The sequence below is a fragment of the Strix aluco genome, chromosome Z (genome assembly GCF_031877795.1).
Source record: "Strix aluco isolate bStrAlu1 chromosome Z, bStrAlu1.hap1, whole genome shotgun sequence".
Classification (NCBI taxonomy): domain Eukaryota; kingdom Metazoa; phylum Chordata; class Aves; order Strigiformes; family Strigidae; genus Strix; species Strix aluco.
The window spans coordinates 69,662,256-69,689,734 of record NC_133971.1 but is presented as its reverse complement, the minus strand read 5'-3'; the positions used below and the strand labels follow the sequence as shown (position 1 = coordinate 69,689,734).

The 27,479-nt window shown below is 39.2% G+C and overlaps 1 protein-coding gene across 1 annotated transcript; it reads right to left on the bottom strand.

The window, feature by feature from the left end:
* Positions 1-157: 157 nt before the first annotated feature.
* On the bottom strand, positions 158-2,964 carry LOC141917962 (protein FAM240B-like). The gene is made up of 2 exons (XM_074811774.1): positions 2,819-2,964; positions 158-290 (listed from the first exon to the last, which is right to left on the bottom strand). The coding sequence occupies exons 1-2, from the start codon at positions 2,962-2,964 to the stop codon at positions 158-160; spliced, it is 279 nt and encodes a 92-aa protein (XP_074667875.1).
* Between the last annotated feature and the right edge of the window lie 24,515 nt (positions 2,965-27,479).

Below are 27,479 nucleotides of genomic sequence, written 5' to 3'. Positions count from 1 at the left end.
TTACTCTTGCGCTGAATTTCAGTAGGACATTATTAGTAGCTCTAGTGAGTAATCTGGAAAAGGCACAGACTCTGATCTTTCGCTTGTTCAATAGTGTAGTTACTGGATGTAGAAGGTCAGAGTCAGGTCCAATGCTTTCTGTCTTTTCACAGTAACTTCAAGCAACATTTTTATCTGGTGAGGGAAAAGCCTCGATGGACAGCACCGTCATCTCTCCTTTCTGCGTTTTCATGTGCGCCTGGATCTGCCTTGCTCGGCCTTCCAGACGCAAAGTCCATTCGTGGCGGAGTCTGAAAAGAGAGGACAAGAGCTTAACAGGTACCGAGCCAAATCCTTCAGATGTATCCAGGCTTTTCAACAGGGTCGAAGCTTTTCTCTCTTTCATCACCATAGCACTTGTCCAGTATTTATTTACTGTCTACACATCTCTCTAGCTTGCTAGACTGAGAATGTAGGGGAGAAAGGGATAGGGCTGATGCTATCAGTGGTTGACATTGCTGGATTCTTAATGAGTCAAACAGCTGCTGAAATACCGTCAGCGTGAAGAGCTCCGGTTTTTCCTCTGGGGTATTCTCAAAGCCACACAGAAGTAGTGTCTATCCAGTAAGGTCATTCAATTTATAAATGAAAAAAAAACAATTGCACCCCCTGACCCCCCAAGTTTACTGTAAAATGCTGTGGAGAAGAGCAAGCAGAACTTTAGATATGTCCATTTGGGTTTACTCTGAAGAAAAAAAGGGGAAAAAAAGGAACCATTTTGTACCCAAAATCTCTGCAAGCTTTGCATGTGTTTAATTAAAGGAATTGATGTCACATGCAAGAGGAGCCACATAGCTTCAATACACAAGCATAGTACAGACAGAAGAGAAAATCACTAGGGACCACTGCAAGATCTTGTTGGCTGTGTCATTTTCCAAAGGAAATGTTGTTATGGAATGCCTGACCTAGCAATGCTATAGGATTAGATATCATATGGTAAAGCCAAATACATCATGAAATATATGGGGTTTTATATTACATTTGGTGTATTAAAAAGAACAGCAGCCAATGATTTCATCTGAGAATAACTGAGCAGTAGCTGCTTCACATGGATGCTTGTGTTAGTTTGGCTTCTGATTTTGATTTCAACTTGTGTTTTAAACTTTTCTTGTTTGGTCTACTCTGTCTTGGCTTCACTATTCTGTTGTGCATATAGTTAGGACTCAAAAAATCATTGCAATTAGTTAGTAAAAATTAGCCATTTAAAACACTTGTGTTCCTTGTCAACTAGTGTCCTAGGTGTCACAGAGGGAACACTTGCCTATACTTAGAGCCATCTAATTCTCCCAGGTGCCACTTACATGAGGTAGTGGACCTGTAGATTTTGTGATGACAGTGTCTATTTCCTCCGGAAAGTATCTTTTTTCCAAATTAGAGAACACTTTGTGAACAATCTGGGCTTTGGTCAAGTGACCTTGAATGAACTTGCTTGGGTCTATTTCAGTCGTGACCAGTCAGCCGGTTAAGACCTATTGAATATGTAAGTTAAGACGTATTCGAAGTTCTTTTGCTGCTTGTTTTTTTCTATTCAGAGAAGATCTTATAAAAGCTTTTAACATTTTTAACTTTGTGAAGTTAAAAGTATTACCTACATCCCAAATGACAAGTGGTTTGTGATGTTTTCTTGTAATAGTTTTTGTGAAGCTACAGTGACAAAGGTTTCCAGTGCAGCTGAACACTTCCCTGAGTTTCATTACACATTTTCTCTCCATCAACTTGGTGATTTGGGTTAGGAAATATTACTGACTGGCTGGAGTAGCATACTGGGAGCAGGACTGTCTACATCCGACTCTGTTGGACACGAGGCCTGCCCAGATCTTGATTTCCTCATCTTTAGTGATGACAGTAGCTTCCTTCTTGGGCACTAGGGTCAGAGTACTTGGAATTTTTTTTAAAGAAACAGCCCTTTATCAGCACATTCCAGTTTGTTGAAGTCAAAAAATTTATGTGGATGTCCCAGTTTTGAGGAAATTTTATGCAGGAAAACCTTTGTCAACTTCAGGAGGAAAGCCCATCAGAAAATCACAAGAGGTACAGGTATTTCTTATCCTCTTTCTTCATCTGTTATTAGTCAGGGGGTTCACTTAGTGTGTGGGACACCCTGGTTCAAACTCCTAAGATGCAACAGGTTGAGCAAGTATTTGAAGCAGTCTAGCACACTTGTGTGGACTATCTGTAGCACAGTCACAGCTCTTTCTAGTTGGTGCCTATTGTTTTATGCTCTTTTGGAAAAAAAATTTAAATCAATTTGTATAGCCTTATTTTTTGTTTGTTGTATAGCAGCAATGATTATGAAATGTCTTTCATGGGACAGGAAAACCTTATTGTACCATTTCTCTCTTTAGGTTTATATGAAGTGAAGGGCTGTTAAACATGATAAAGATGCTATGGATTTGTTTACACTACATGTTAAATGGGTGGTTTGCCTGTCCCTTTAATGTAATACTGTTTTATTTATTTGTGTAGCTGTACTAGTTCCAGGCAAAAATCCTGATATTTTTTGGCTGTCACAGGCCATAGTGCCAAAGTGCTTTATTTTTATGTGGCTATGCTTCAAGGCCTTTGAAGAATGCTCATGAGGTTCAGGGGTGAGGGGTATCTGAGTTTCCATGCAGAACAGCCATGGAAATATGAGACAAGCAGCTGTGAGAGAAAAAGTGCCAAAGATCCAGAACACAATCTGTGCTATGAATAAAGCAGTACAATAACAGGTTACCTTATTTTAAAGCACGTGATAATATGCCTCGCTATCTTGTGCAAAAGGAAAAATACCACTTACTTGTTCAGGGCACTTTTGCTTAACCTAGACTCTTCACTTTCTTGTTGCTTAGTTTGCTCTTGGATTACTTTTTCCCAGAAGTTCTTCAGGTCTTCGGCATCATGACCACCCATCTTGTGGAATCTAAAGTTGGTATGCTTGCTCATTTTCTGAAAAGCAATTTGGAGGTCAAAGCAGTCAGGAGCCTAACCTGAGACAGATACTGTATTGCTTAGCTCCTTGCAAATTCTTTCTCATGAAGTGTTATTAAAAAAAGTATGTCACCTGAGAAGAATAGGTAACTGATGCTTATTCTTCCCTGAAGCAAAATACAAGGCATTGAAACAGGCCTTGAATGATAGTTAAATGGTGTACCTATATTTTTGTCACTGAGTGATGACTACACATGACACAGTTCACTGAAATATTGCGGAGGCCTCAGTATGTGTGAGATTTTAAGTGGTTTTGGAAGACCTTGGGAAAAATACTTTCAAATATAGTGCCATCATCTCTGAAATTCAGATGAGATGTTGTGAAGGGCTTTCCCTTTTTCTGCCTCCTGTAGTTTTAGAAGAGATCATAGATGGTTGTTATCCAAGGGAAATATGTTGCTCTTAAATTATTCCATTTACTACTCCAAATGATATCAAGCACAAAATATGCAGGGGAATTATGAATCTGAAGTTGAAGCACACAGAATGCAAAGCCCTGGGGAGCTTGTTATGACCTTGTTCTTTAATTTATCAAAATTCAGTCTTAAATACTGTTAAAAGTAGAGCTTGTTAAAATGTAAAGATGGGTTCTAATAAATGAGAAAAAGGACAGAAATTAGGTGAATTTCTCTTTGCTAAATGCGTAGTATTCAAACATGGAGGATTTTTAAATTCTCAGCATGTCTGAGGCGCTTGCTGATACTACCAAATATGCATTGGTTATCAGAGCTTAATGGTAGTTTGAAAAGTTAAGTTTTGTTGTTTATTCCCAAAAGAAATAGCAGAAAAATTGCATCATGTACTCTATTTGTTGCTGGCCAAATATTGCTTTGCTATGACATTAAATAAGGTACCAACAACCCATTATACTTCTATCCCAACTGTGAAGCAGGATTTCCTGCACTAGTCTCCTTCACTAAGGTCCTCCAGTCAGTGGAAGGATGCAAGAAAGAAAAAAAAAAATCAAACCCATGCTCATGAGTTTTCTATGACTAGATTAGCACATAATTTGAGGGTTCCTATGAAATCCCTTTTCTTCCTTGTGTTCATCCATATTCTGCTGTCACTAGATACTTTTGCCAAATGTGCACCTTATAATGCTGATGAATTAATGCCTTATAGACCCTGGTATGTTCTTGTGAGTCTTCTTCATAGACAATATCATACTTTATGAGTTATACTAGGCAAATACTATGAAGACTATACTACTGTGGGCCAATCTGAGGAAACCTGTGATTTGTGCAACGCTATAAGTAGAAGATCAGAGAAAAAGACAGTCAGATGTAACAAAATGAAGGCAGACTTGTGTAAGGTTTTCCTATCAAACGCTGTATTTTAAACTCCTGAACTTTTAAAAGGGCACATAAGTAAGATCTTGACATCTTTCTGGACTGAATATTTTAGATTTGACACCATTTACACAAACCTGTTTTTTAGAAAGATCAATAATAACAAGTTATTTTGCCAAACTTGGTATTAAGTCTGACTGGACTGAAAAACTCAAAAAGAAAAAGAAACCAAAGAAAAATGAAACAGAAAGAAAAATCTCTGCCACTCCCAGATAAGTATTTTTCCACAGAGAAGTCCAGTTGCTTAAAGACTGGCACAGTCCAACTGGAGTAGTAAACGTGAACTGGCTAGTCCATGTAATATAATCTCCTATGTGAAGGAGTATCAGACATGCTTGAGTGGTTAGGATACTGGTCCTCTTCACAGCAAGGTCAGCAAGAGTGGCAATATCACGAGAACAATCAGATATTTTCCTCTGAGGCAAACAGCAGTTTTCTAATGTTTTCCTTGCTGTGGACTGGGGATGCTGTAGATGTCCTTGGTTTGGCTGGGATAGAGTTAATTTTCACAAGAACCTGGGAGGGGACATGGCCATGACAGCTAAACTGAAATAGCCAAGGGGATATCTGATACTATATGATGTCATGCTCAGTATATAAACTCGGGCAGCTGGCCAGAGAATGGGAGGAATTGTGGCTCTGAAACAGGCTGAGCATTGGGTTCTGGGTGGTGAGCAACTGCATCACACATCGCTTGCTTCATGTATTCTTTTATTAGTATTGTTATTATTTCTTCTCTTCTTTTGTTGCCCTATTAAACTGTCCTATCCCAACACATGAGGTTTTTTTACCTTTTTCTTCTGATTCTCCTCCCTATCACACCCAGAGAGGGGGGAGGAGTGAGCGAGTGGCCGTGTAGTTAGTGTTTAGTTGCCAGCTGGACCTAAACTACAACAGTCCTTTTTGGCACCCAGTGTGGGGTATGAAGGGTTAAGATAATGACAGATCTGACTACAGCATGTTAAAATCAATCTGGTTTATGTATTATATTAGTTATTTAACTATTTAGTAGCTGGTCACAATGTTGGTTTATTTGTTCATATGGTGGTGTTATGTAAATTCTTATATGCAATATGTATTCCCTGTGGTGATGTTTATCACCTCTGACAGAGGAATCAGGACTACCATTTTGCTGTACTGGGTAATGTTGACTTATGATTACATCACTGATCATGATGTTAAGCTGGTATTTGTAGGTGACATTGTTGTCATGCCCATTCCTTGAGTGCCTTCTCTCAGAATTCATTAGTAATCACACTCAATCTATGGGGAAGACAGTGAAGGGATATTTTCTCCTGCTCTTTCACCTTTCTCCTTCAGGTTAATTACAACAGCTTTTGAGAATTTTGAATATCCTTGGGATGTTCAAGACAGCATACTCTTACTGCTATGTCTCCTGAATGTGTTTCAGGTCTTGTTTAGGGTTACAATTTTTTTTTTTTAAATTCCACCCAGAGATCTGCCCCAAGGCTGAATGGTCATGGGTGACATGACATGTGGAGGAGAATGGACAGGTAGCTAGAGAACTTCTCATCTCCAGTGGTTCGGAAGTTCACTCCTGAACAACTACAAGACCCTGATAAAGTGATAGAATATTTGAAAGGGAAATGTCGTGGCTATTCCAAGGAGGCACAGCTTATGACACTGTGCAGGGCCCTGGTCAGTATCTACCAAACACTTCTTCATATTATGCAGCCCCCTCAGTGTGAAGGGAGGGAAAACAGACTGACAGGTACTGCAACTATTCCAACCCTTGTGACAAGCACTGCAGCTACCACAGACCCAGCGACAGGCACTGTGGCTACTCAGTCCCCAGTGACAGTCATTGCAGCTGAACCAGAGAACCTGCCTGTGCTGGTATCAGTTGCCTACACACAGAAGAAGAAATATTAAAAAAAAATTAGTTCACTTAGTGAGGGATGAAGGTGAACCAGGGTCATCATGAGAACAAGAGAAAGAGACAGAACTAGAGATAATCACCCAATCCATTTTCCTGAGTGAGCTGTAAGATGCAAAAGGATTTCAGTCACCATCCAGGCAAGTGCATTGTAACCTGGCTGTTCTGATGCTGGGATAACAGGGCCAGTAGTTTGGAATTAGAGGGTGGGGAAGCCAAGCAGCTGGGATCCCTGTCTAGGGAAGGGGGCATTGATGAGGCAATTGGAAAAAGACACAAGCCTTCAGCCTCTGGAGGCACTTTCTGTCAGGTGTGAAGGAAAGGTACCCCCTCAAGGAAGATGTTATATGTCACTCAGGCAAGTGGACCACCATGGAGAGAGGTATCCAGTACCTGAGGGAATTAGCCATGCTGGAGGTGGTTTATAATGATCCAAATAACGAGCAGTTGCCCACAGATCCAGATGAAGTCGAATTTACACAATCCATGTGGCAGAAGTTTTTATGAAGTGCACCGCCGTCGTATGCCAATTCATTGGCAGTAACATCCTGGAAAGAAGGCAAGGGACAAATGGTGGATGAAGTGGCTGGCCAGCTCCAGCAATACAAAGGAAGTCTCACTTCCTCCCTACAGGCCTGTATCTTGGCTGCAGAGAAAGTGCCAGACATGTTAACCAAGAAACTTTCCCAAGAGTTCCAGTAATTTGAGGATAAGTTCTGCTCCTGACCTGTACAGGCCCATATCTCAGCTACTAGGAGTAAGCATTCCTCTGCTCAAGAGGGTACATACCATGGGGTATCCTGTGGTTTTACCTGTGTGACCACAGAGATGACATGAGGGAGCCGGATGGAAAACCTACCTTGACACTGGAGGTATGGGTATGTGAGTTGCAAGGAAAAAAAATCACAGAGGATTCTTCCTGGAAAAATGTCTTTTCAGTTTCCAGCGGGCAGTTCCCCAAACAGAGTAGAAGGCTAATCCCTCTTCTGACTCCCTTGAAGGGACTTCTGATTCATATTTACAAAAAGTGAGTAATGAATACTGTGACCAGGATAAGAGGGGCCCTGCCTCCAGCTAGGTGGAGGAAAGGGACAGAGGGGTTTATCGGACTATGTGGATTTGATGACTTGGCACGTCAGACCCACAGGAGTATAAGGCTCTAGTGGACACTGGTGCACAATGTACCCTGGTGTGATCAAGCTATAGGGAGTGGCACCCATCTTTTTTTCTAGAATGACAGGGGGATTCCACCAGTTAACTGTATTGGAAGCTGAAGTGGCAATGAGTGGCATAAACACCCCATTGTGACTGGCCTAGAGGCCCCATGCATCCTTGGCATAGGCTACCTCAGCAGAAGGCATTTCAAGGACCCAAAAGTGTACCAGTGAGCCTTTGGTATAGCTGCTTTGGAGATAGAGGAAATTGAACAGATATGCACCTTGTCCAGTCTCTTGGAGGACCCTTCTGTTGTGGGGTTACTGAGGGCTGAAGAACAATGGGTGCCAATTGCTACCAGAACAGTGCACCAGCAGCAATATCGTACCAACTGAAACTCTGTGATTCCCATCCATAAGCTCCTTTGTCAACTGGACAGCCAATGGGTGATCAGCAAAACTCACTCACCCTTTAGTAGTTCCATATGGCCAGTGTGAAAATCTAATGGAGAATGGTGAATAACAGTAGACTATCAAGGCCTGAATGAAGTCACACCGCTGCTGAGTGCTGCCATGTTGGACATACTAGAACTTCAATACAAACTGGAGTCAAGCAGCCAAGTGATACGCCACAACTTATATTGCTAACGCATTTTTCTCAATCCCTTTGGGAGTAGAGTGCAGGCCACAGTTTTCTTTCACTTGGAGGGGCGTCCAGTACACCTCAATCGACTGCCCCAGGGGTGGCAACACAGTCCTACCATTTGCTATGGATTGGTCCAGACTGCACTGGAACAGGGTGAAGTTCTGGACCACCTATACTACATTGATGACATCATCATATGGGGCAATACAGCAGAAGGAAGTTTTTGAGAAAGCAAAGAAAATAGTTCAAATCCATTTGAAGGCTGCTTTTGCCAAAAACCAAAGTAAGTTCAAGGTACCTGCACAGGAGATCCAGTTTTTAGGAATAAAATGGCAAGATGGACATTTTCAGATCCCAATGGATGTGATCAACAAAATAGCAACTATGTCTCCAGCAACTAGCAAAAAGGAAACAAGCATTCTTCAGTGTTGTGAGTTTTGGGAGGATGCACATTCCAAATTACAGTCTGATTGTAAGCCCTCTCTGTCAAGTGACATGGAAGAAGTATGATTTTAAATGGGACTCTGAGCAACGACAAGTCTTTGAACAATTTAAACAGGAGATGGTTCATGCATTAGCTCTTGGGCCAGTCTGGGCAGGACAAGATATTAAAAATGTGCTCTACACCACAGCTGGGGAGAATGGCCCTACCTGGAGTCTCTGGCAGAGAGCACCAGGGGAGACCTGAGGCTGACCCCTGGGGTTTTGGAGCTGAGGATACAGAGAATTCAAGGCCCACTACACTCCACCTGAAAAGAGATATTGGCAGCATATGAAGGAGTTTGAACTGCCTCTGAAGTGGTTGGTATGGAAGCATAGCTCCTCCTGGCACCCCGACTGCCAGTGCTGGGCTGGATGTTCAAAGGGAGTGTCCCCTCTACACACCATGCAGCTGATGCCACGTGGAGTAAATGGGTTGCACTGATCACACAATGGGCTTGCATAGGAAACCCCAGTCACCCAGGAGTATTGGAAGTGATCATGGGCTGTCCAGAAAGCAGAGATTTTGGAATATCACCAGAGGAGGAGGTGACATGTGCTGAAGAGCCCCTACTGTATAATAAACTGCCAGAAATTGAGAACCAATATTCCCTGTTTACTGATGGGTCCTGTTGCACTGTGGGAAAGCATCAGAGGTGGAAGGCTGCTGTATGGAGTCCTATACAACTAGCTGCAGAAGCTGCTGAAGGAGAAGGTGAATTGAGCCAGTCTGTGGAAGTGAAAGCCATCCAGCTGGCTTTAGACATTGTTGATAAAGGAAAACAGCCAATGCTCTATCTCTGTACTGACTCAGGGATGGTGGCAAATGGCCTGTGGGGGTGCTTTCAGCAATGGAAGCACAGCAACTGGCAGCACATAAGCAAACCTATCTGGGCTGTCTCATTGTGGCAATATGTTGTGGCAATATGTTGTGGCCTGGCTGGAGAAGCTGGTTGTAAAAATATGTCACGTAGATGCCCACATACCTGTCAGGCCACTGAAGAACATCAAAACAACCAGCAGCTGGATCAGGCTGTTAAGACTGAAGTGGCTCAGGTGGATTTGGACTGGCAACATAAGGGTGAACTATTTATAGCTTGGTGGGCCCATGAGACCTCACCATTAAGTAAATGATGCAACATAGAGATGGGCTTGTGATCGAGGGGTGGACTTGACCATGGACACTATCACACAGGTTATCCATGAATGTGAAACTTGCTGCAATCAAGCAAGCCAAGTGGCTAAAGCCTCTGTGGTATGGAGGGCAATGGCTGAAATATAAATATGGGGAGGTCTGGCAGATTGGATATATCACAGTCCCACAAACACACCAGGGCAAATGCCATGTGCTAACAATGGTGGGAGCAACCACTGGATGGCTGGAAGCATATTCTATACCCCATGCCACCACCCAGAACACTCTCCTGGGGCTTGAAAAACAAGTCTCATGGCTTCATGGCACCCCAGAGAGAATTGAATTAGACAACAGGACTCATTTCTGAAACAATCTTATAGACATCTGGGCCAAAACGTATGGTATTGAGTGGGTATATCACATCCCCTATCATGAATCAGCCTCCAGGAAAATCGAATGATACAATAGATTGCTAAAAACTACACTGAGTGCAATGGGTGGTGGGACCTTCAAACACTGGGATACACATTTAGCAAAAGCCACCTTGTTGGTTAACACCAGAGGATCTGCCAATTGAGCTGGCCTTCCTCAATCAAAATTTCTATGTACTGTAGAAGGGGATAAAGTCCCCATAGTGCATGTGAAGAATATGTTAGAGAAGACAGTCTGCATTAGTCCTTCCTTGGACAAAAGCAAACCCATCTGCAGGATTGCTTTTGCTCAAGGACATAGGTGCACTTGATGCAGAAGGATGGGGAATTTCGATGTGTACCTCAATAGGGTTTGATTTTGAGTGACAATAGCCAGTGAATTAAATTGTATAATGTTAATTGCTAAATAACCCTGCCACTTTATGTCATCACTACTACTGTTGCTATATACCGTATCAGTGGTATTACAGTAAGAATAACCCAAATCACTGAAGGACAGACTTTGTTCAAACTGACTGAAGCACAATGGTGATGAAACTTGGACTGGATTCAGCAACCGACACCCAGCAACCTCCTCAAGACTGACACCTTCAAGTTGCAAACCACAGGCATCGGGGACACCAAATACACCAGCCATGAGCTCCAGGTGCAGCATGGAACAATCCAACACCACACACCATCTCTCCTGCTCTGAAAGACTGTTACAACAGATGGAGTCCCAAAGTCATGGATTAAATGAACTCAATGGACATGTTAGAGGGATGGCCTATAGACTAAGGGAAAGATATCTGTATATATATATATATATAAATATATATCTTATTTCAAAGACAGGAAAAGTGGTGGTAAATAATTGGAAAGTGCAGGATCTGGGTATGATGTAGATGGTATAGAATAGGGGATGGATAATATCCTGGGTTTGGCTGAGATAAGTTAATTTTCACAAGAAGCTGGGAGGGGACATAGTCAGGATAGTTGACCCAAACTAGCCAAGGGGATATTTGATACCATATGATGTCATCCTCAGTATATAACTGGGAGAGCTGGCCAAGGGAAGGAGGGACCGTGGCTCTGGAACAGGCTGTGCATTGGGTTCTAGGTGGTGAGCAACTGGATTTTGCTACACTTGCTTTGTATACTCTTTTATTAGTGTTATTGTTATTATTATTTCTTCTCTTCTTTTGTTGTCCTATTAAACTGTCCTTATCCCAGACCACAAGATTTTTAACCTTTTTCTTCTGATTCTCCTTCCTATCCCACCCGGGGCAGGGAGGAGGGAGTGAGAGGCCACATGGTGCTTTGTTACCAGCTGGGCCTAAACCATGCCACTGTAGAACAGCAGGATGCAGCAGCAATTGTTACACTGGTACAGTAGTTCTACTACCATCTTTTGCTAAACATGCTTTGTTTATCAATGATGTGGTCTAAATGGGAGTATGGGTAATCTTTTAATGATCTTTTTTCTCACTCTGAGGCCCTAAAATAACAGTATTATTTAATGTTTCATCTTGCAAAAAACTATGCATGTCACGGACACACTGGAATATGCCCTATCTGTATCTTAATTTTATAGGTTTTGAGCAGTGTTAGAATAAATGCTCTGGTAATAGCTTGTTACAGTAAGTGACGGAATATGATTATTTTATCACTCCTAGACCAGCAGGTCACCTGGGTCTCTGCACCATTTAAAGGCTCTTCTATCAGTAGCAGCTGCCCACTTGACACCAGATAATCATCCCATTGCCTCAGAAGCCAAGTACAAGCTGCTGACAAACTGTCTGAGTAGGTTTGCCCTCCAAACCCTATTATATTTTGCCTCATGTAAGAGTCTGCCGTAACACATTAACCTTTCATTAGAGATTAAGTTTTTATGATTATTAAACTTCTGGTAGATGTTCTTCAAGTGGTACAAATAGGGACGCCAATTTTTATCTGAGGTCTAAATTGGTTAGAGTTTTTGGGGGTGCATGAGGGTTTTGGCTGCCTTAAACTTTGGCTGCTCCACTCAGAGAAACAAGCTGTGGTCAGACAGGTACCCAAAAGATGGAGGTACTTCTGCAAATGTTAGTCTGATATGCCTATGGAACATTTTGCAAACCAAGAACATTTGACTTAATTCTGGCAAACTTGTTCTTGCTTCCTTCATTCGGATACCTCAGGGTTCAGAAACTAGCAGGACAATTAGATTTTCTCTGTAAATGAAAAACACTTTCTTAGAGTCACTCCACCAGTTTTACCTGGGTGAAAAGTGAACAAGGAAAGAGATTCTTTATCATCGTTATTTTAATTTCAGATAGCCAGGTATCATTCCAGAGAAATTAAAGGAAAGTCAAGGGGGCATCTTTTTGGCTATTAATGGCAGGTTGTTTTAACATGTATTTCCACTGATATGAAAGTAAAATAAGCAACAACACCACTTCCATAGGTTCAAAATGATTCATTCGGAATACTTGAATCAGTGTGTGTATCATTTATGAACGGAAAATTTATGTTATGAAACTTTCTGTAGTACATTTCCTATGGAGGACTACTAAAATGTGCATAACACTGGTGCAAGGCAGAGTCCCTTATGAAATCTTCAACTAAGATGGTTGAGGAGAGACTGTTTTTGTATGGGCTGTGAAGTCCTACCTGCCCTTTGAAGTATAGTTGACTGCTTTTTTTGGGAGCCAAGCTGATAAAACATCATTTAAATAAAGGTAAAAATAGATCTTAGATAAAGTGGCTTATGTGTCTGGTAGCTCTGAAACTCAACTGTCAGAAATATGTGTGTGTATGAAAGGGTTTTTTAGAGGATTCATCATTTATGGGAATTAATTTGTGTGTTAATGAATTATTAATTTATAGAGAATGTTCACAAGAAGAAGTAATAGTAAATTAAATTAATGGCACTGTAAAACAAAAGTCTCCTACATTTATAATCAAACTGTAAATCACATGGCAATGAAGCAATCTGTAAGACAGCCAATCACTCATGAAACACAGATAGCATCTACATACAACACATTTGTTTAAACTGTTTGAGCTACTGTCCCAGAACATGTTTAAAGGAGATTCAAAGTGTGAATGGCAAGTAGTTTTTCCTCAACAGATCTTTCCAGTGCAAGGGAGAAGAATTTTTGCTTCTAACTGGATGTTATTATATGCTCAACTTTTATTCACTGCCACAAAATTAAAATAGAAACAGCCAGTAGTACAACCTTCTCTCTTTTAATCTGATCTGCAGGCTGAACGTGCTTTGGAAAGGTGTTAAATTAGTATGTCTTCATATGCTCTGGTTTTAGCCCTTTCCTGGTCTGTACATTTTGAATTATTGTAATCTCAGACAACCTCCACTGAGGTACAAAAAGGAGTTTCAACAACTATCTAATGCAATGAATTTCTCTTCTATACACTTTGTAACTCTATTTGTACTTTGGACTCTTGCCAGAGAAATTTTTGGAGTCAGAAATGGCTCTTGATGTTTTGAACAAAAGTGTTATTTTTAGTAACCTTTATCTAAAATAAGCAAGCAAAAAAAGAAAATCTTGTCTGAAACTTCAGGAGTCATTTTTTACCCTTTTTCAGTCTTTCTATTTAATACATGTCTTGAGCTAGCCATTGTCTTCAAAATTCAGTATTTTATATAGAGAGATAATACTTGTGCATACAATGAGATTCTCTGAAAATCTTTTATTTTTTAGTGAGAATTATTTTCATGCATTCAGTAAAGCTGTTAACTGAGCATATTTTGAGAAAAATGCCAAAATAATTTTTAGTCTAAATGATGCATAATTAAAAAAAAAAAAAAGAAAAATTGGTTTTTTTCTTATTGGAAAAAATTTTAACCAGCAAGATAGAATAATGTTTGAACATTTCTAAATTTTATTTCCAAAATGTTTGTTGAAAGAACAAAATCTTTAATAAGAATGATTGGGTTTTTATATCTCAAAAAAATGTTTGCTTTCTAAAAGGTGGAGATAGGGCTAATTTTAACACTTTCAATAAATTTGAGGATTTTCATGTTGAACGTGAACATGTTTCTGAAAAACCTTCCAAGTCACTTCAGAGTCTTTTGAAGACCATTGTAAACAATGGAAAAATTATCTTTGACTTCAACTGGACTCAGTCCCTTGGGTCGTATCATGACCATGAGCTATTTCATCTTTGTTAGGCCACTAATTAGTCTCCTATTCCTTTTGCCCTTCGCTGGGACGTGTCAGTCTAAGCACAGAACATTTTCCAGTATTATAGAATTATTATAGTACAGTATAGAGTTCAAAGCCTGTTTATGGTACTTTTTTTTTTTTTTAAATAAAAAAACCTTTATATTCTAAAATGTTTTAAATTATGTTTATAGAATGCATCATTAGGATGACTATCCCTTTACATGTTCATTATATGATGGTTTTCCTTTCAGCTGAAGTATGTGTAATACAGAAGTGCTAGTAATAAAAAAAAACAGACATAGAAACAAATAACAGGTTAATAAGTTAAGATTAGAGTAAAACAAAACAGAGCCAGGATAACTCTGATATTTTATAAATCAGACAGGATCAGATTATCTTCCAATAAAGTATACCATAATATACAGAATTCAAGGTCATGGAGGGAAGAAGAAAGCGTTATGCAAATTCACACAATTTAACAAAAAGTAATGTATATGCATGTACGTCTAGGTGCATTTAATAATCAAGATAGGAAGAGAAAATCTTATTTTGGCCAAAATACAAGAATATAAATGCTTACTTGGATTGTATAGTAGCTTCTTCTTCTGTCAAAGTATGGATTTCTTGAGTGATTACTGAATACTGTCAGTTTTACCTCTGTGTTCCCCTTTTCAAGAGGACTTCAACTGCCAGGAATAACTGATTAAATATTTTCACCCATCACTCATTTTTATTTGGGAGTGATGACATCTACTATTATGAATTAGTTTAATGGCAGGGGGAAAAAAACTCAAACCCACAGTCTCATTTTGTGAAGTCTGCAACACACCAAGCAGAGTGACCGGACAGTTACAGGACACAAACTCTGAATACCACATCTGATCTGTGCTATAATTTTTTGGCAGATGCCACTGGTGTCATAACTTGGCTCTGGAGAAAGTTATTCTTTGACAAGTGCAGATCACTGGAACATAACTTCCATATGACTTGCAGGAATTCAGTACTGTCCCCTCCAAGAAAATGGACAGATCTGAAGAGAACATGTTGAATAAAACAGCTTGCCTCAAGATTGTGCTACTGAATGACTGACAGATAAATAGATTTCTTTTTCACCCCTTTTGAAGTGTTGGTCTATAAGAGCACCTGGTAGGCTGCATGACAGGATTCCAGCTAAGCTGTTAATATGCTGAATAGCGTAGGAATCTGAAGTCAGCCAGCTGCGAGCTGGAATCATAGCATATATAATTTATTACAGAATTTAGCACTTCCACTTCTTAGACAGATTCTTCCTTCCTCCACTGGTACCACTGGGTGAACAGAAAAATACAGAGAAATAAGGTGCTACTTACTCTGGCAAAGGGAGAGAAGACAGAGGGACCTCCTGCTCCTCAGCTATTATTGGCAACCCAACTGCATAACACCTCTGATAATTTGGCAAATTCCATCTTGAAATGAGTTATGTTTCTTACTCCAGGTATTTCCAGTGAAAGGTTGCTCCAGAATGTTTCTGCTCAAAGTACTATAAGTTTTCTTCTAATTTACAACCTGAGTTTATTCAAGGCACAAGTTACCCTTCCCTTGGTTCCATGATATATATGCAGAAATCACCTCCCCTCTCCTTCCTTGTTTTGAAGATAAATCACTCAAGGACTTTGGACTCTTCTCATTCTCTTGATAGGTCTCATGGCCTTTCTCTGCAGTCTCATTGAGCACAGGCAATGAGAACTGTATGCCATATTCTAGCTGAGTACCTTATATACTTCCTTATTTTGTTTGGATATAACCATCTAAATCTAGAATCACATTTGCCTGTTCCAGAGATGTACCATGCTCATAAACACACTCTAATCAATTAATGCACCCTCCTGATTCTTATTTTTTCCAGCTGATAAGGTGCAGATTATAACAGAAATTTTAACTAGATCCTAAATTCATGACCTGTATTTTGTGCTGCTTTCTCTATTTCAGTCCTTCAGGTCATCTACTTCTTTTGTCTTTGAAATTCAGTCCCCTGTGCTGATGACAACCTTTGCGTCCTCCAGAAAATTTCTTTAACTCTCTGCTTTGTTTTGTGCCAAATGTCAATGCTCAAAACAGTAGCAAGACTGGTTCTAAGACAGCTCTGGAGAAATTACTTTTTTAACCTTCTGGCAGGTAGGGAGTTTTACTAAAAGATGTTATCTGATTTTAGCCACTCCTTATTCACTTAAAAGTCTTGTATGAAATTCTGGTTTTGTTTTGTTTTGTTTTGTTTTGTTTTTTACAGCTTATCTAATATTATTCTTGTGACACCATGTTAAATATTTTACTGAGGTTCACAATTTATCTGATCCACATCTATATGTCCACACTTATTTTGGTTGAAGAGAAGCACTGAGGTAATGTGCCATGGCTGGCCTTTGGCAAACCCACTTTGCGTTTATTTCATTTGCCTTCAGGTCTTTAATTATTAAATTGTTTGAAAGCCTTAAAAGGTGTAAAGTCAGACCAATATCTCCATTTGAAATGTGACGAAATATGGTTCCACCTATAACACAGTAGGTTGTATTCCAGTTCTCTGTCAATGCCTGAAGTTTGGATGAGATTCATAAATAGAGGTAATATCTTTTCTTAGATCAGCTAGTATAAGCTGGGAAAAATGCATGAGGTCTGAAATAGAAGCAGCAAAGTTAAAGGCTAAATATCAGCTAGGAACAATTGTTCAAAGTTTAAATAGATAAACCTCAGTTACCCCATCAGAGAGAAAAGTTAGTTCCTCTGTAGAAAGAGGAGAAGATAGTAAAGGAGAGGTAATAAAGTTCACCTTATCTCTTACCATAAAGAGAACCAAGTTATTTATTGCTTGATGGATGTGGTTAGTTGATGGGGAGAAAGGAAGAGAGAGGGAGATTGTAACGTGTCATTAAATATCTCCATTAAGTCCATAGGTTAAATGAACAGCAAAATTAATTTTTCCACTAATCATTCAATAAGACACTCAGCACAGCACCACTACTGTTAGTGGAAGGTAGCCATGAAGTGTAACATGAGATTGGTAATTCACTGCTCCAGGACAAACTGCTCTGTCTGATAGCTGATCCTTGACCCTAGGCAAATGCCCAAGTTGCTGATGATAGTGTTAGACTCTCACAGTTTCTCTTGTTGGAGCTGCTCCACTTTATATAAATAATGCAGTACTCTGGGCTTGAGTGACGGAGCATGCTTGTTTAATCTTCTGTATGAATCACTGGGGGTTTTGCACTTTCCCACATATTGGATAGATTGGCTCACATTTTGACTACTAGGTATTCCAAGTCATGTTTTTTCATGGCAAGGGAGTTACTTGGAATTTCTTTTGAAAAATCTTGATTTTACTGCAACCCTGCTATGAAACAGATCTCAAAATCCTGCTTGTATTCTTGTGTTTGAAACTGACCAAATTCAACACGTCTGAGAACTCACCCACAGTCCTGCTGTGTAATTCCAGTGGTACCTGGTGGCAAAAAAACATAAAAAACTCTAGGCAGAGGAGTAGGCCACTACAAGGAATGCAGAGAAATAATCAGAGCTCTTTGATCTTTGCAATTAAAGTGGCTGAGACTTGGCATGCAAGACTCAGTCTGATACTACATAGAGACCAACACTATAGTCTACTCCAGTCTTCTGGTAGTACAGAGTCAATTGTGAGAATATTATGTGACTCTAGAAGTTGCACAGATTTACTTTGTAGACTTGCCAGACAAATCAATATTTTGAGTAAATTTTTTCAATTTTGAAAATCACATAGATACCACTATACATTTGGAGGTTTATAGTCTAACCTGACAGTTTCACCTAAGAGGTTGGCAAATCTACAGTGTACCTCTCCCAGTATGTCTCTGACAGTTGCTTTTGCTCATTTGTAATGATTTAGATCTGTTAACAGGTCTCATGTAATACTGGCTTGCACTGACATAAGCTTTGGTATGACTGATTATGTTTTGGAAGTTGTATTGTAGTAATTCACTTTGTTACCCTATCATCATCTGATATTTTTTCGCTAGCTGGTGCAGAAATCACCATTTATATGGGGCTTTTTTTGCTTTATGTGAGCAACTGCAGAATATGGCTTTGAACTGTGATGTTTATATTTTGGAGTGTTTCCTTACTGTATTACTATCAGGAGGATCTCAACAGGTCTTCACAGACGTGTCCAGTCTCACCTGGAACCCACACCCCTGCCCAAACACTCTGTTTCAGCTCAGGTCCAGGAATCTGGTTCCTGCCTGAGCTCTGTCAGACAAATTCCCATCTCCAGCCCTGTGAGAGCACCCTGTCCCTGGGCAGACCTCAGACCTACATTGCAGAGGAAGCATCTGGCAAAATTATTTAGTGACAGCATCATAGGTAGCTTGTCTCCGGACGTGTCTCCTGGATGTGCCCTAGAACTGTTTCAACCCCTCACCATTCTTGGAACTGCTGATGGATACTGTTACCAGCACCTGATGTAGGAACCTGCTTGGAATGCTGTTCTGAGATCCTACAGGAGTATGACTTCTTATTTGCCTGTGCTGGGGTTACATTCGGCTCCTGGCTCATGCCTCTATTAGGGGGCAGCTCTGCTTTTGTTTCTATCTGACCATTACTATGAATGCAACTCCATGGATGACAGCAATATAGGCACATCAAAGCTGGTAGAACACCATCATTAAAATCAGGAAAGAGTGTGGAAGAAATGACTGCCTTGCCTACAGTTGGGGTCTCACTAATCTCTGCGCAATTTTGTAAAAAATGCTAAAAAATACTAGTGTTGGCAGTACTACATTCTAACTTGTTGATTTGGACTCTGAGTCACTAAACCACCTGCTATGCTGAGAAACCATGAACTCATGTCCCATGGCTGTCATCGGTGTTTGAAATGCACTTATATGAGTGGCTCAGAACACTTTTGTTTCACCTGAATGACTGAAGAAATATCTTATTACTGTCAAGTACATTAAGAAGGTGGAGAGCAGCTGAACACAAAATACTCCCCTCATGGTTAGTGGATTCTGATACTGCATGTGGTCAGTTGTGTAGATACCTTCATCTAAACTAGGTATCTAAAAGTAGATTCTTAAAGGCAAGAAAATTTCCTTTCAGTGTCTGAGTTCATGACAGGAACATGTGGATTGTGTTGCAAATGTGAGAAGACTGTCAGAGAGGGGAGAGCTTGAGCCTGGGGAAGGTAGCATCTGTGGAGATTAGCTCCACTGCTAATTTGATGAAAACAAGAAACACATGATACCACAGAACATGTAGATGAGAGTTATCCTTGTTACCGTAGTCTGACAGCAGTGACTCTGGTCAATCTGTTACCCGTCAAACTGTACGGTTTGCTGGGATGATCCAGAGAGTACTTGAGTAATTGTAAGTTTCTCTACCTCAAGTTATTTCTAATTACACAAATGGTTTCTAGTGAACTTTACACAGATAGGCTTCTCTAGCTATGTTGATGCTGTCAGTAAGATGCTTGTTTGCATTACGTAACCAAGCATTATCCTTTATTGAAGGGAAGAGAACTTGTTACAGACCACTGAAGATTTCAGTGGACACTTAACTGCAGTGACCTCTGAATAGTCTAGCAGGCTGCTAAATGCCTATTTCTTTCCTCAGTTAGGCTTGGTCACATGTACTTGACTACCTGAAGAGGAGGGTGTCCAGTCTCATATTTTTGTTTGACTTGCATTTACTTAGCAGGACTATGTCTTTTGTGTATTGTGCATTGTTTTCAAGCATGAGGGGAAGCAGGCATCAAAAGGAATGAAGACCAAATTGCACTATAGCAGCTGGTTTCTGTTTTTTACTGACACAAAGCTCCTCCCAGCTTGCAGGGCCTGCTGTACATGCTGTAAGCTCCCTCATGAAGGGGCTATGGATGCTAGATGCATGAAACAGGACTGTGTGGGAGGTGCTGATGGTACTGTAGTCTTTCTATGGTCTGGGAAAGTGTTCTTAGTGTCTCAGCATTGTTCTTGCTTTGCTACTCAGCAAACACAGCCACCAACTACTTATTCAGAATGTGTCTGTAGTGCTCACTTGCTGAAATCTTGTCTTTCTGACAAGACATCTTACTGACATGTCCTTCTTCTCTTTACTCTCGAACTTTCACCTATGTTGTGTGCATGTGTCTTCAGTTGTGTGGCTTTGGTCAGCAGGGTCAACCTTCCTTAAGCTTGAAAATCAGGGTGATGAGTATTTTCTCTGCAACTATACAGCTAAACAGCCCACAGGATTTAAGGGTTCTTATTACCATCTTCCCTTCTGTATCAGGGGACAGTGCTACTAGTGGTGGGGTCTATTCAGATGCTCTCTGTGTGCACCAGAAAGGGAGACATAACATGGACAGTTCCTAGGAGAAACACACCAGCGGGAGTACAAAAATAGGGGACAAGGTGAGAACAGTGCAGTGTGTTGGCTCTGTGAATATCTCTGAACCCATGTAGACAGACACGATGCTGGATGATGAGATATTATTTCATCTGTATTGCTCCAGGTTGACAGGCATGTCTCTCCAATGAAGGCAGCTGTATCATGTCACTAGTCCTGTATAAGCTAACTAAAGAAATGTAAAATTATTGGAGAAAAAAAGCAATTGGAAAAGCCTTATATCCTGAGAACTAGGACATGCTGTAATACTACCTTGATCTACAGCTTAAAGGAAGACTTGAAGGACTGACCAATGTGAAGGAAAAGTCTAAGTACAGAAAATGTTCAGAATGGAAGACAGCACAGGGGTCCTGTGCGAGGGAGGTTGCAGGGTCCAGAGAGGAACGGAAAGGATGTAATACCAAAAAAGAAGTATTTGTGAAAATTCCAATTGAAATTTGCCATGAACAGACATTGGGGACCAACATAAAATCTACCAGTGCAAAATTAACCTGTCAAAATGTTTTGAATGAATCTGATTTTGCAATCTGAGTTTATAGGTGGTCAGTGCTTTGCACTGCGGAATTGTATTACTGGAACTAAAAAGCTGGCTTCACTATTGAAAGGAAAAGTGGCTTAGAAATGCTTGCCTAAGAGACTGTATCAGAGTACCCAATTTTCAAATACACTTTAAATAACTTAATAACTCTCCAAAGTAGAGATGCAGTAGACAGATTATTATACCCATAAAATCTGGGAAAATAGCCAGTGTTGAACCTATACTTCAGCTGACAGTGAGAAAAGAATTGTATAAGAACTGCTATTTCCCACATTGATGTTTTATTCATATCAACATGTTCAGATCTACTAATTACACTTTAACTTGCTAAGGAAGTAGTGCAGTGGTTTCCTTGGGTTTTTTTGTTTGGTTGGTTGGTTGGTTGGTTTTGTTTGTTTGTTTGTTAATTAATTAGTTAATCTACAAAAATAATTTCTGTTAGTACTCCATTGAATTTTAAGCCAACTCTGCTTCATGGTATTTGCAACCTTTTCATGTTCTGATAAAATTTCAGGAAATCTCTTTATGGACATGAACATCTAAATTTTAAATACTTTCTAATAAATCAGTGAGCTATTCCCAACTCCATATTACTTATAGTACTGAGCCATTCCTTTGAATAGCTCCTTTAATGATTTATCATATCCTATCTCATCAGGGCAGTAAGCTGTTCAGGACACAAACCATCTTTTACATCACAGAATGTAGCATAATCAGTCCTTAGTCCTAATGGGCTGCTTGGTCCATGATATTCTACTATAATACAAATAAACAATATTTCTGTTAATAAACTTTATTTACTTTTAGTAGTATTTAAATATTAACCTGCTTTTAAATCTTTGACTGTTGTCTAGAAATATCTGAGGGCTAAAATACGCAGACAAATCACCCATGATTTCTGGTAACCTTCTCTATATGTTATTTTAGGCTGTACAAAAGTGACAAGCCTTGAGGTTGCTTAATGTGCAAAGGGCAGTCTAAATCAATCTCTACAGTAACAATAGTCCATAATAAAAAAGCCTCATCAGGGCAAAACAATTGGTGGTGACACCCTGAAGTCCACAATCTTGTGCATTTCAGGGTCTTTAGCAGTTTCACATATCTATTACAGACTAGCTCTTCTCTGGTCAGAAATTCTGTTAGCAGTTGGTTGATGTGTACTGGGTGGGGTCTTGGACCATATCTTTTGGTTTAGTCTTACCTGAATGGTCCTTTTTATTTTTTAATTTTTTTTTTGTGGTCTGAGAAATGAACCAAATCATGGTAAGTGGGCAGCTGGGGAATTAATTCACTTCAAAAGTGTTCTTTGTTTTCAAGCACCAGTGCTAAAGTATAAGCAACAGAAGTATATTTGAACTACTCTTTGTTATGGGCTAAGGAAGTGGATCTACAGAATTAACATGAATCAGGTGATGTATAGTAACTTATTATTTGTAGAAATATGTTTATGTATCCAAGCTGTTGAGGCCCTTTATTTTTTTTTTTTTCTTTTTTAATACTAAACTGACCTAATTCACATGGAGATATGTAAGAACACAAATTATGCAAGAATATAGTCTTCTGATTTACAGTTAGTATTTCTTTTTGCAAGGGAAACCTAGGACCAAAACCCCATTGTTTCAGGCATTTTAAGTTATACTGGGCAAAGCACAGCCAAGTGCACTGAGGAGTCAGAGTAAAATGGCAGGGAAATGAATTAAATGACCTCATAGGTCTCTTCCATTTATGATTTTTATGGTTCTATATCCCTATTTTATTTTTTTTTGTGACAGGTAGGCTAAAGTTGGGGAGACAAAATTCATTCTGTGAGGCACAAAACTCCGTAATGGGAGGGTCAGCAATTTGGTTTTTTTAACTGTGTTCAACATGTCACAACTGGGCAGGTGTAATACACATTTTCTTTATTTTTATATTTTGTTGTTCTTGAAGCTTGATATGAGATTTCATGAAGGAAAGCTCTGACCTGAAATGATCAGTCCGGGAACAGTATGACCAGTCACAAACAAATGAAGACTCTGAAATGCCTGGGTCTGGCGAAAATTTGCCACTTTCAAAAAGCAGCCCTTCTAGGCAAATCTCCTGTACTTTATCGGTATTGCACAGCTTTACAGTTACTCTGCCACTTCCCATAATTTGCATAGTTTCTTTATGAGACTTAGCTAATACTTTTTCTTGAAAATAAGACCCATCTTAGTGGACATTGTCTGGGTACTTGTGTCCTAAATATTTTAAAAGTGGGAACTGACAATGTTGAAATTTGTGGTGGTAACAAAACTCATTTTCTGGTCAGGTTTAAGTGACAAGTATCCCTTCTTCCTCTATGGCAAGGCAAAAGGGAGGCACAGTGGGGACTCTTACTTTTGGATGCCATGCAAGCATCACAACATATCAAAAGCTGTCTATCCCTTTCTAAATAAGCAGTAGATATCTTGCACTAAAAAAACTGTTTGCTGCCAGCAAATGATTTGTTGACTTTTGTGCGGTGCCTTTGTTTTGGCTCACCTCAAAATCTTAAAATGTTTCATTCTGGAACTTTCTTCTAACATGTTCGAGAGCTCTTGGGCTTCATTTTTCCTGTTTCTGATTTTATTTAGCATTATCTATCAATGTCAGATGTGTTACTGACACCCCATTATGCATGTTCAACAATTCCACACCCTGAATGCATCTGTACAGGCTGAGGCTATGGTCACCACCATCCTGCCTCAGCTACTCATCATCTCCCCCACGCTAGCAGCTACCTCTTCTCCTGCTGTGGCAGATACAGTGCTGAAAGGAGTCCCTGATCTCTTCATCCAATGTAGCCCAGAGCTTTAAAGGTTCTGAAGAGTAGGTTCCTGCTCACACAGATATTTTGATGGAAAAGGTTTGGGGTGAGATCTCATGAGAAGCTGAGCTGGCAGGCTCACTGCTGCTAAAACCCTCTTGTGCCAGCCTGCATTATCTCAGACTTGAAAGGGAGTGTAAGTCTGTTTTCTTAATGTTCTTATTTGCTCTCTCTGGTCACACTGATAAACTACATGCCATATTTCTCTATTCAAATGTTGTCTGGGTTTTATCCCAGTTATAATTTACTTTAGAACAATACTTAACTCCAGGAATCTAGGAGGAATTGGTAAAGTAACAAGTATTTTTAAATGAGTAAAACATCACCTGAAGGTGGCAGAAATTAAACCATTCACATATATTTTAAAAGAACAAACATCCATCATGATGACGGATGTTTCTAGGTGTTTAAAAGGCTACGTCTAAGAGCATTTGTGACACTGGGTTTTGTGCAAAAATGGATAAGACAGTGAGCACCCTGTTGCCAAACATCTTTAACTTAAGAGATAGCCTAAAGGATGAGAATAAAGATTAAATCAGTTATGTCACTGTTGGACATGCTTTCCAAAAGGTACAGATGATGTCTAACAACATATTTAAGTGTTAGTATCCACTGATTCTCTTTCAAGGCATAGATTGCTACTGAGAAGTTATGTTTTCATGAGTATAGGACAGATGATTTAGAAAAGTAAGGATTTCTGGGGAAATAAAAATATTTTGGCAACTACAGAAATAAAAATCAATGCTGGCCTTAGACTTTAGGAACACCAGGGTCCTGGGCCCTGGACGGTCAGCCCAGTGAGCTTCCTTCAGTTCTTTTTTAGAAGAGATTTTTTAGAAAATATGTTTCCCACAAACAAGACATTCTAAATTTTAGTCTTTTCTGCTTTCATCTCACTTTTAATCCTTTTCTATGTCTTTGGAGTATGCTATGAGTGCAAGGTTGTGGTGAGGGATGTGGACTTTAGCGTATCCTCTTTCACAGCATAAGAGCTCTTCATGTGGCAATGAATGTCAATTTTTCAAAGTAATTTCTTTAGAGGCAATCAAGAAAATCGTAAACTGTCCCACAAGGGAAAGTTTCCAAGTATATTGGAAAGCACAGATAGAAAAGAAAAAAAAAATCAAAGGAAATTAAATTAATAGATATATTGGGAAAAAAAGAGGATACCGCCCTTCCATTCTAATAATTTAGTGTAATTTTTTGGTTAAGAAATATATTTCAGTTGAGATGCTACATCCAGATGAGTTTAAATTAGATCTGAACCTAGTTATGTTCTGCCCAGCCTACTTTAAATGCTGTAATTGTCCTTTATAACCAAACTATTAGAATGACATTAAAATGTAATCCTCAGAAACAACATAATCATTTATCAAATGTTGTGTTAGCCTGCTTGACATTTTAATTTACAAGCTTTTTATTATTAGTTTGGTCTCTTGGTTATTAATTGCTTGAAAAACATGTAGTTTTTCATGTCTTGTATAAACAAATACAAGAAAAAGGGTCAAATTTCAATTCTGGTGAAACCAGCATAAATTAAAGATAACTGCACTGAGTCAGTGAAGAGTTACCCCAGTATAAGAGAGAGACATCTCCTCTGATATCTGAGCAGACACAAATGAAAATTTGTGTCAAGCATTATGTAGAAAAGACAGAATTTATTTAATTGCATTAAAAAAATTAGGCTGTGTTTTTTCTGAGAGCAAAAGAGACTATTTTTTTCTCTTTTTTATTTTCTCAGTAGTAAAATCATATGGAGCACCATGCAATTTCTCACCTGTTGTGTTACTTTCAGTAAAGCAATGTCGAAATGTTTCCTGTAAGGACTTGGATGTCATTTTCTGAAGCCTATAAATAAGCACTTCTTGAGCAGAAAAAAGAAGTAAAATCACCTTCTACTCCCATTGGAAAAGCATTGGACTTGTGCTTGTTTATGAACTGATATATATGGCACATATATTTATTTTATTGAAAAATAATAATGATGAGTTTTAACTGAGAAAACTTGGCATTCATGTAATGCTTATTGTAATTTTATTCCATTGGTAGGAGCATGATAATCAGACTGCTTAATAATTTGCAAGCTGTACGTGAACAAATTCACCAAAATTCTCCTGTTAAATTGTCAGTGTTGAAAGTAAAATATTGAGAACTTATAACCAGTTGACCTGAGAAACACAGTACTGTACATCAAATCAAAACTTGCCCTTTACATTCTCATCTCAAGCAATAAACCTTAAAAAAAGTGAACAGCTAACGCTGTGGAGGTGGTATCGGAGGAGATGTGGGCTTTTTTTCAGAAATTTGGAGAAAGGGTGGCAGAGCTATCAGTAGTGGAAACATGAGGAATGCTCTGCTTATGTACAGATCTTTTTACTTACAGACCTTGCAGTATTTTATTTGGAATACAAGTGTTAATGTTTTCATTTTATAGATGGTAAGAATAAGACTTTGAGGAGTAAAGTGATTTGTTCAAAACAACTCTATAGCTGATCCAGGAATCCATTTATGAGATAACTGCAGTGAACCTGCCCTATTCTGTACTTACACTGGAGAAAGAGATAAACATTTGCTGAGTTATTAACTTCTTCTACATCTCCTTTTTCATCTTAGTGTGTTTTCTTTGGGCCACTCTTGGGCATGAACAAGTGCTAGGATAAAATCTGTTGTGATGTTTCTAATGCAGGAAAAATCAGGAAGCATCAGAAGTCTTTCATATTCTGCTTTTGCCATAGAAGATCAGTAGCCCTATAAATAAGGCTAAAGTGGCTGTGTCACCAGTGAATAATAACTTTTCCCTCTGTTTCTATCTTTTAATCTCATTCAGCCTACTATTTTCTTAATTGTCATAATTAGGCTTTGATAAACTGTTTTAAAGAGGGAGAGAAAAAACCCACAAACTTTCAGCATAATACCTGACTGGCTTCACAGCCTTTAATGTGTATTTTAGAGAACACCCATGTGTGTTATGAAAACAACCTTATTTCTGCTCTACAATGGGAAGTCAGGGCATAAAAGAACTGACATATTATTGCCACTCTATATCTTCTACAGACATACCATGGTTTGCTCTGTATTTTTTTCTTAGCATGTTCTCACATTTGTACTTTGTCCTTTATCTTGCTATCCTTCATGTCCAGATAATATTCAAGATCTTAAACCAAACAACCCAGTGAAAGCCATTCACTTAATCTGTTAAAAATTCCTGATGGGACCTGACTTAATTCCAGAAAAAATCTGCATGTTTTGTATTTGTTTTGTGACAGTTTATTTATCTGTCTGATGTCCACAAGTCTACATCTTCTCTACATATTTTTTTTTGGTTTTTCTTGGTTTTCTTTGTAGATATATCTCCACTAGACCTCTCTTAAGCAAACAAGGGCTTCTTAAAGACCCATCTCTAAATCTGTACGATGAACTGGACCCAACATCATGTTCTATTGTCATTGTAATTCCTCATTCAGTAGCCCATGTGTGG

What these genes read in the sequence shown, in the direction of transcription:
- LOC141917962 (XM_074811774.1), bottom strand. Translation starts at nt 2,964, where the DNA reads ATGAGCAAGCATACCAACTTTAGATTCCACAAGATGGGTGGTCATGAT. An exon ending in AGCAAAAGTGCCCTGAACAA is followed by an intron (nt 291 to 2,818) that starts GTAAGTGGTATT and finishes CTCTCTTTTCAG; the next exon opens with ACTCCGCCACGAATGGACTT.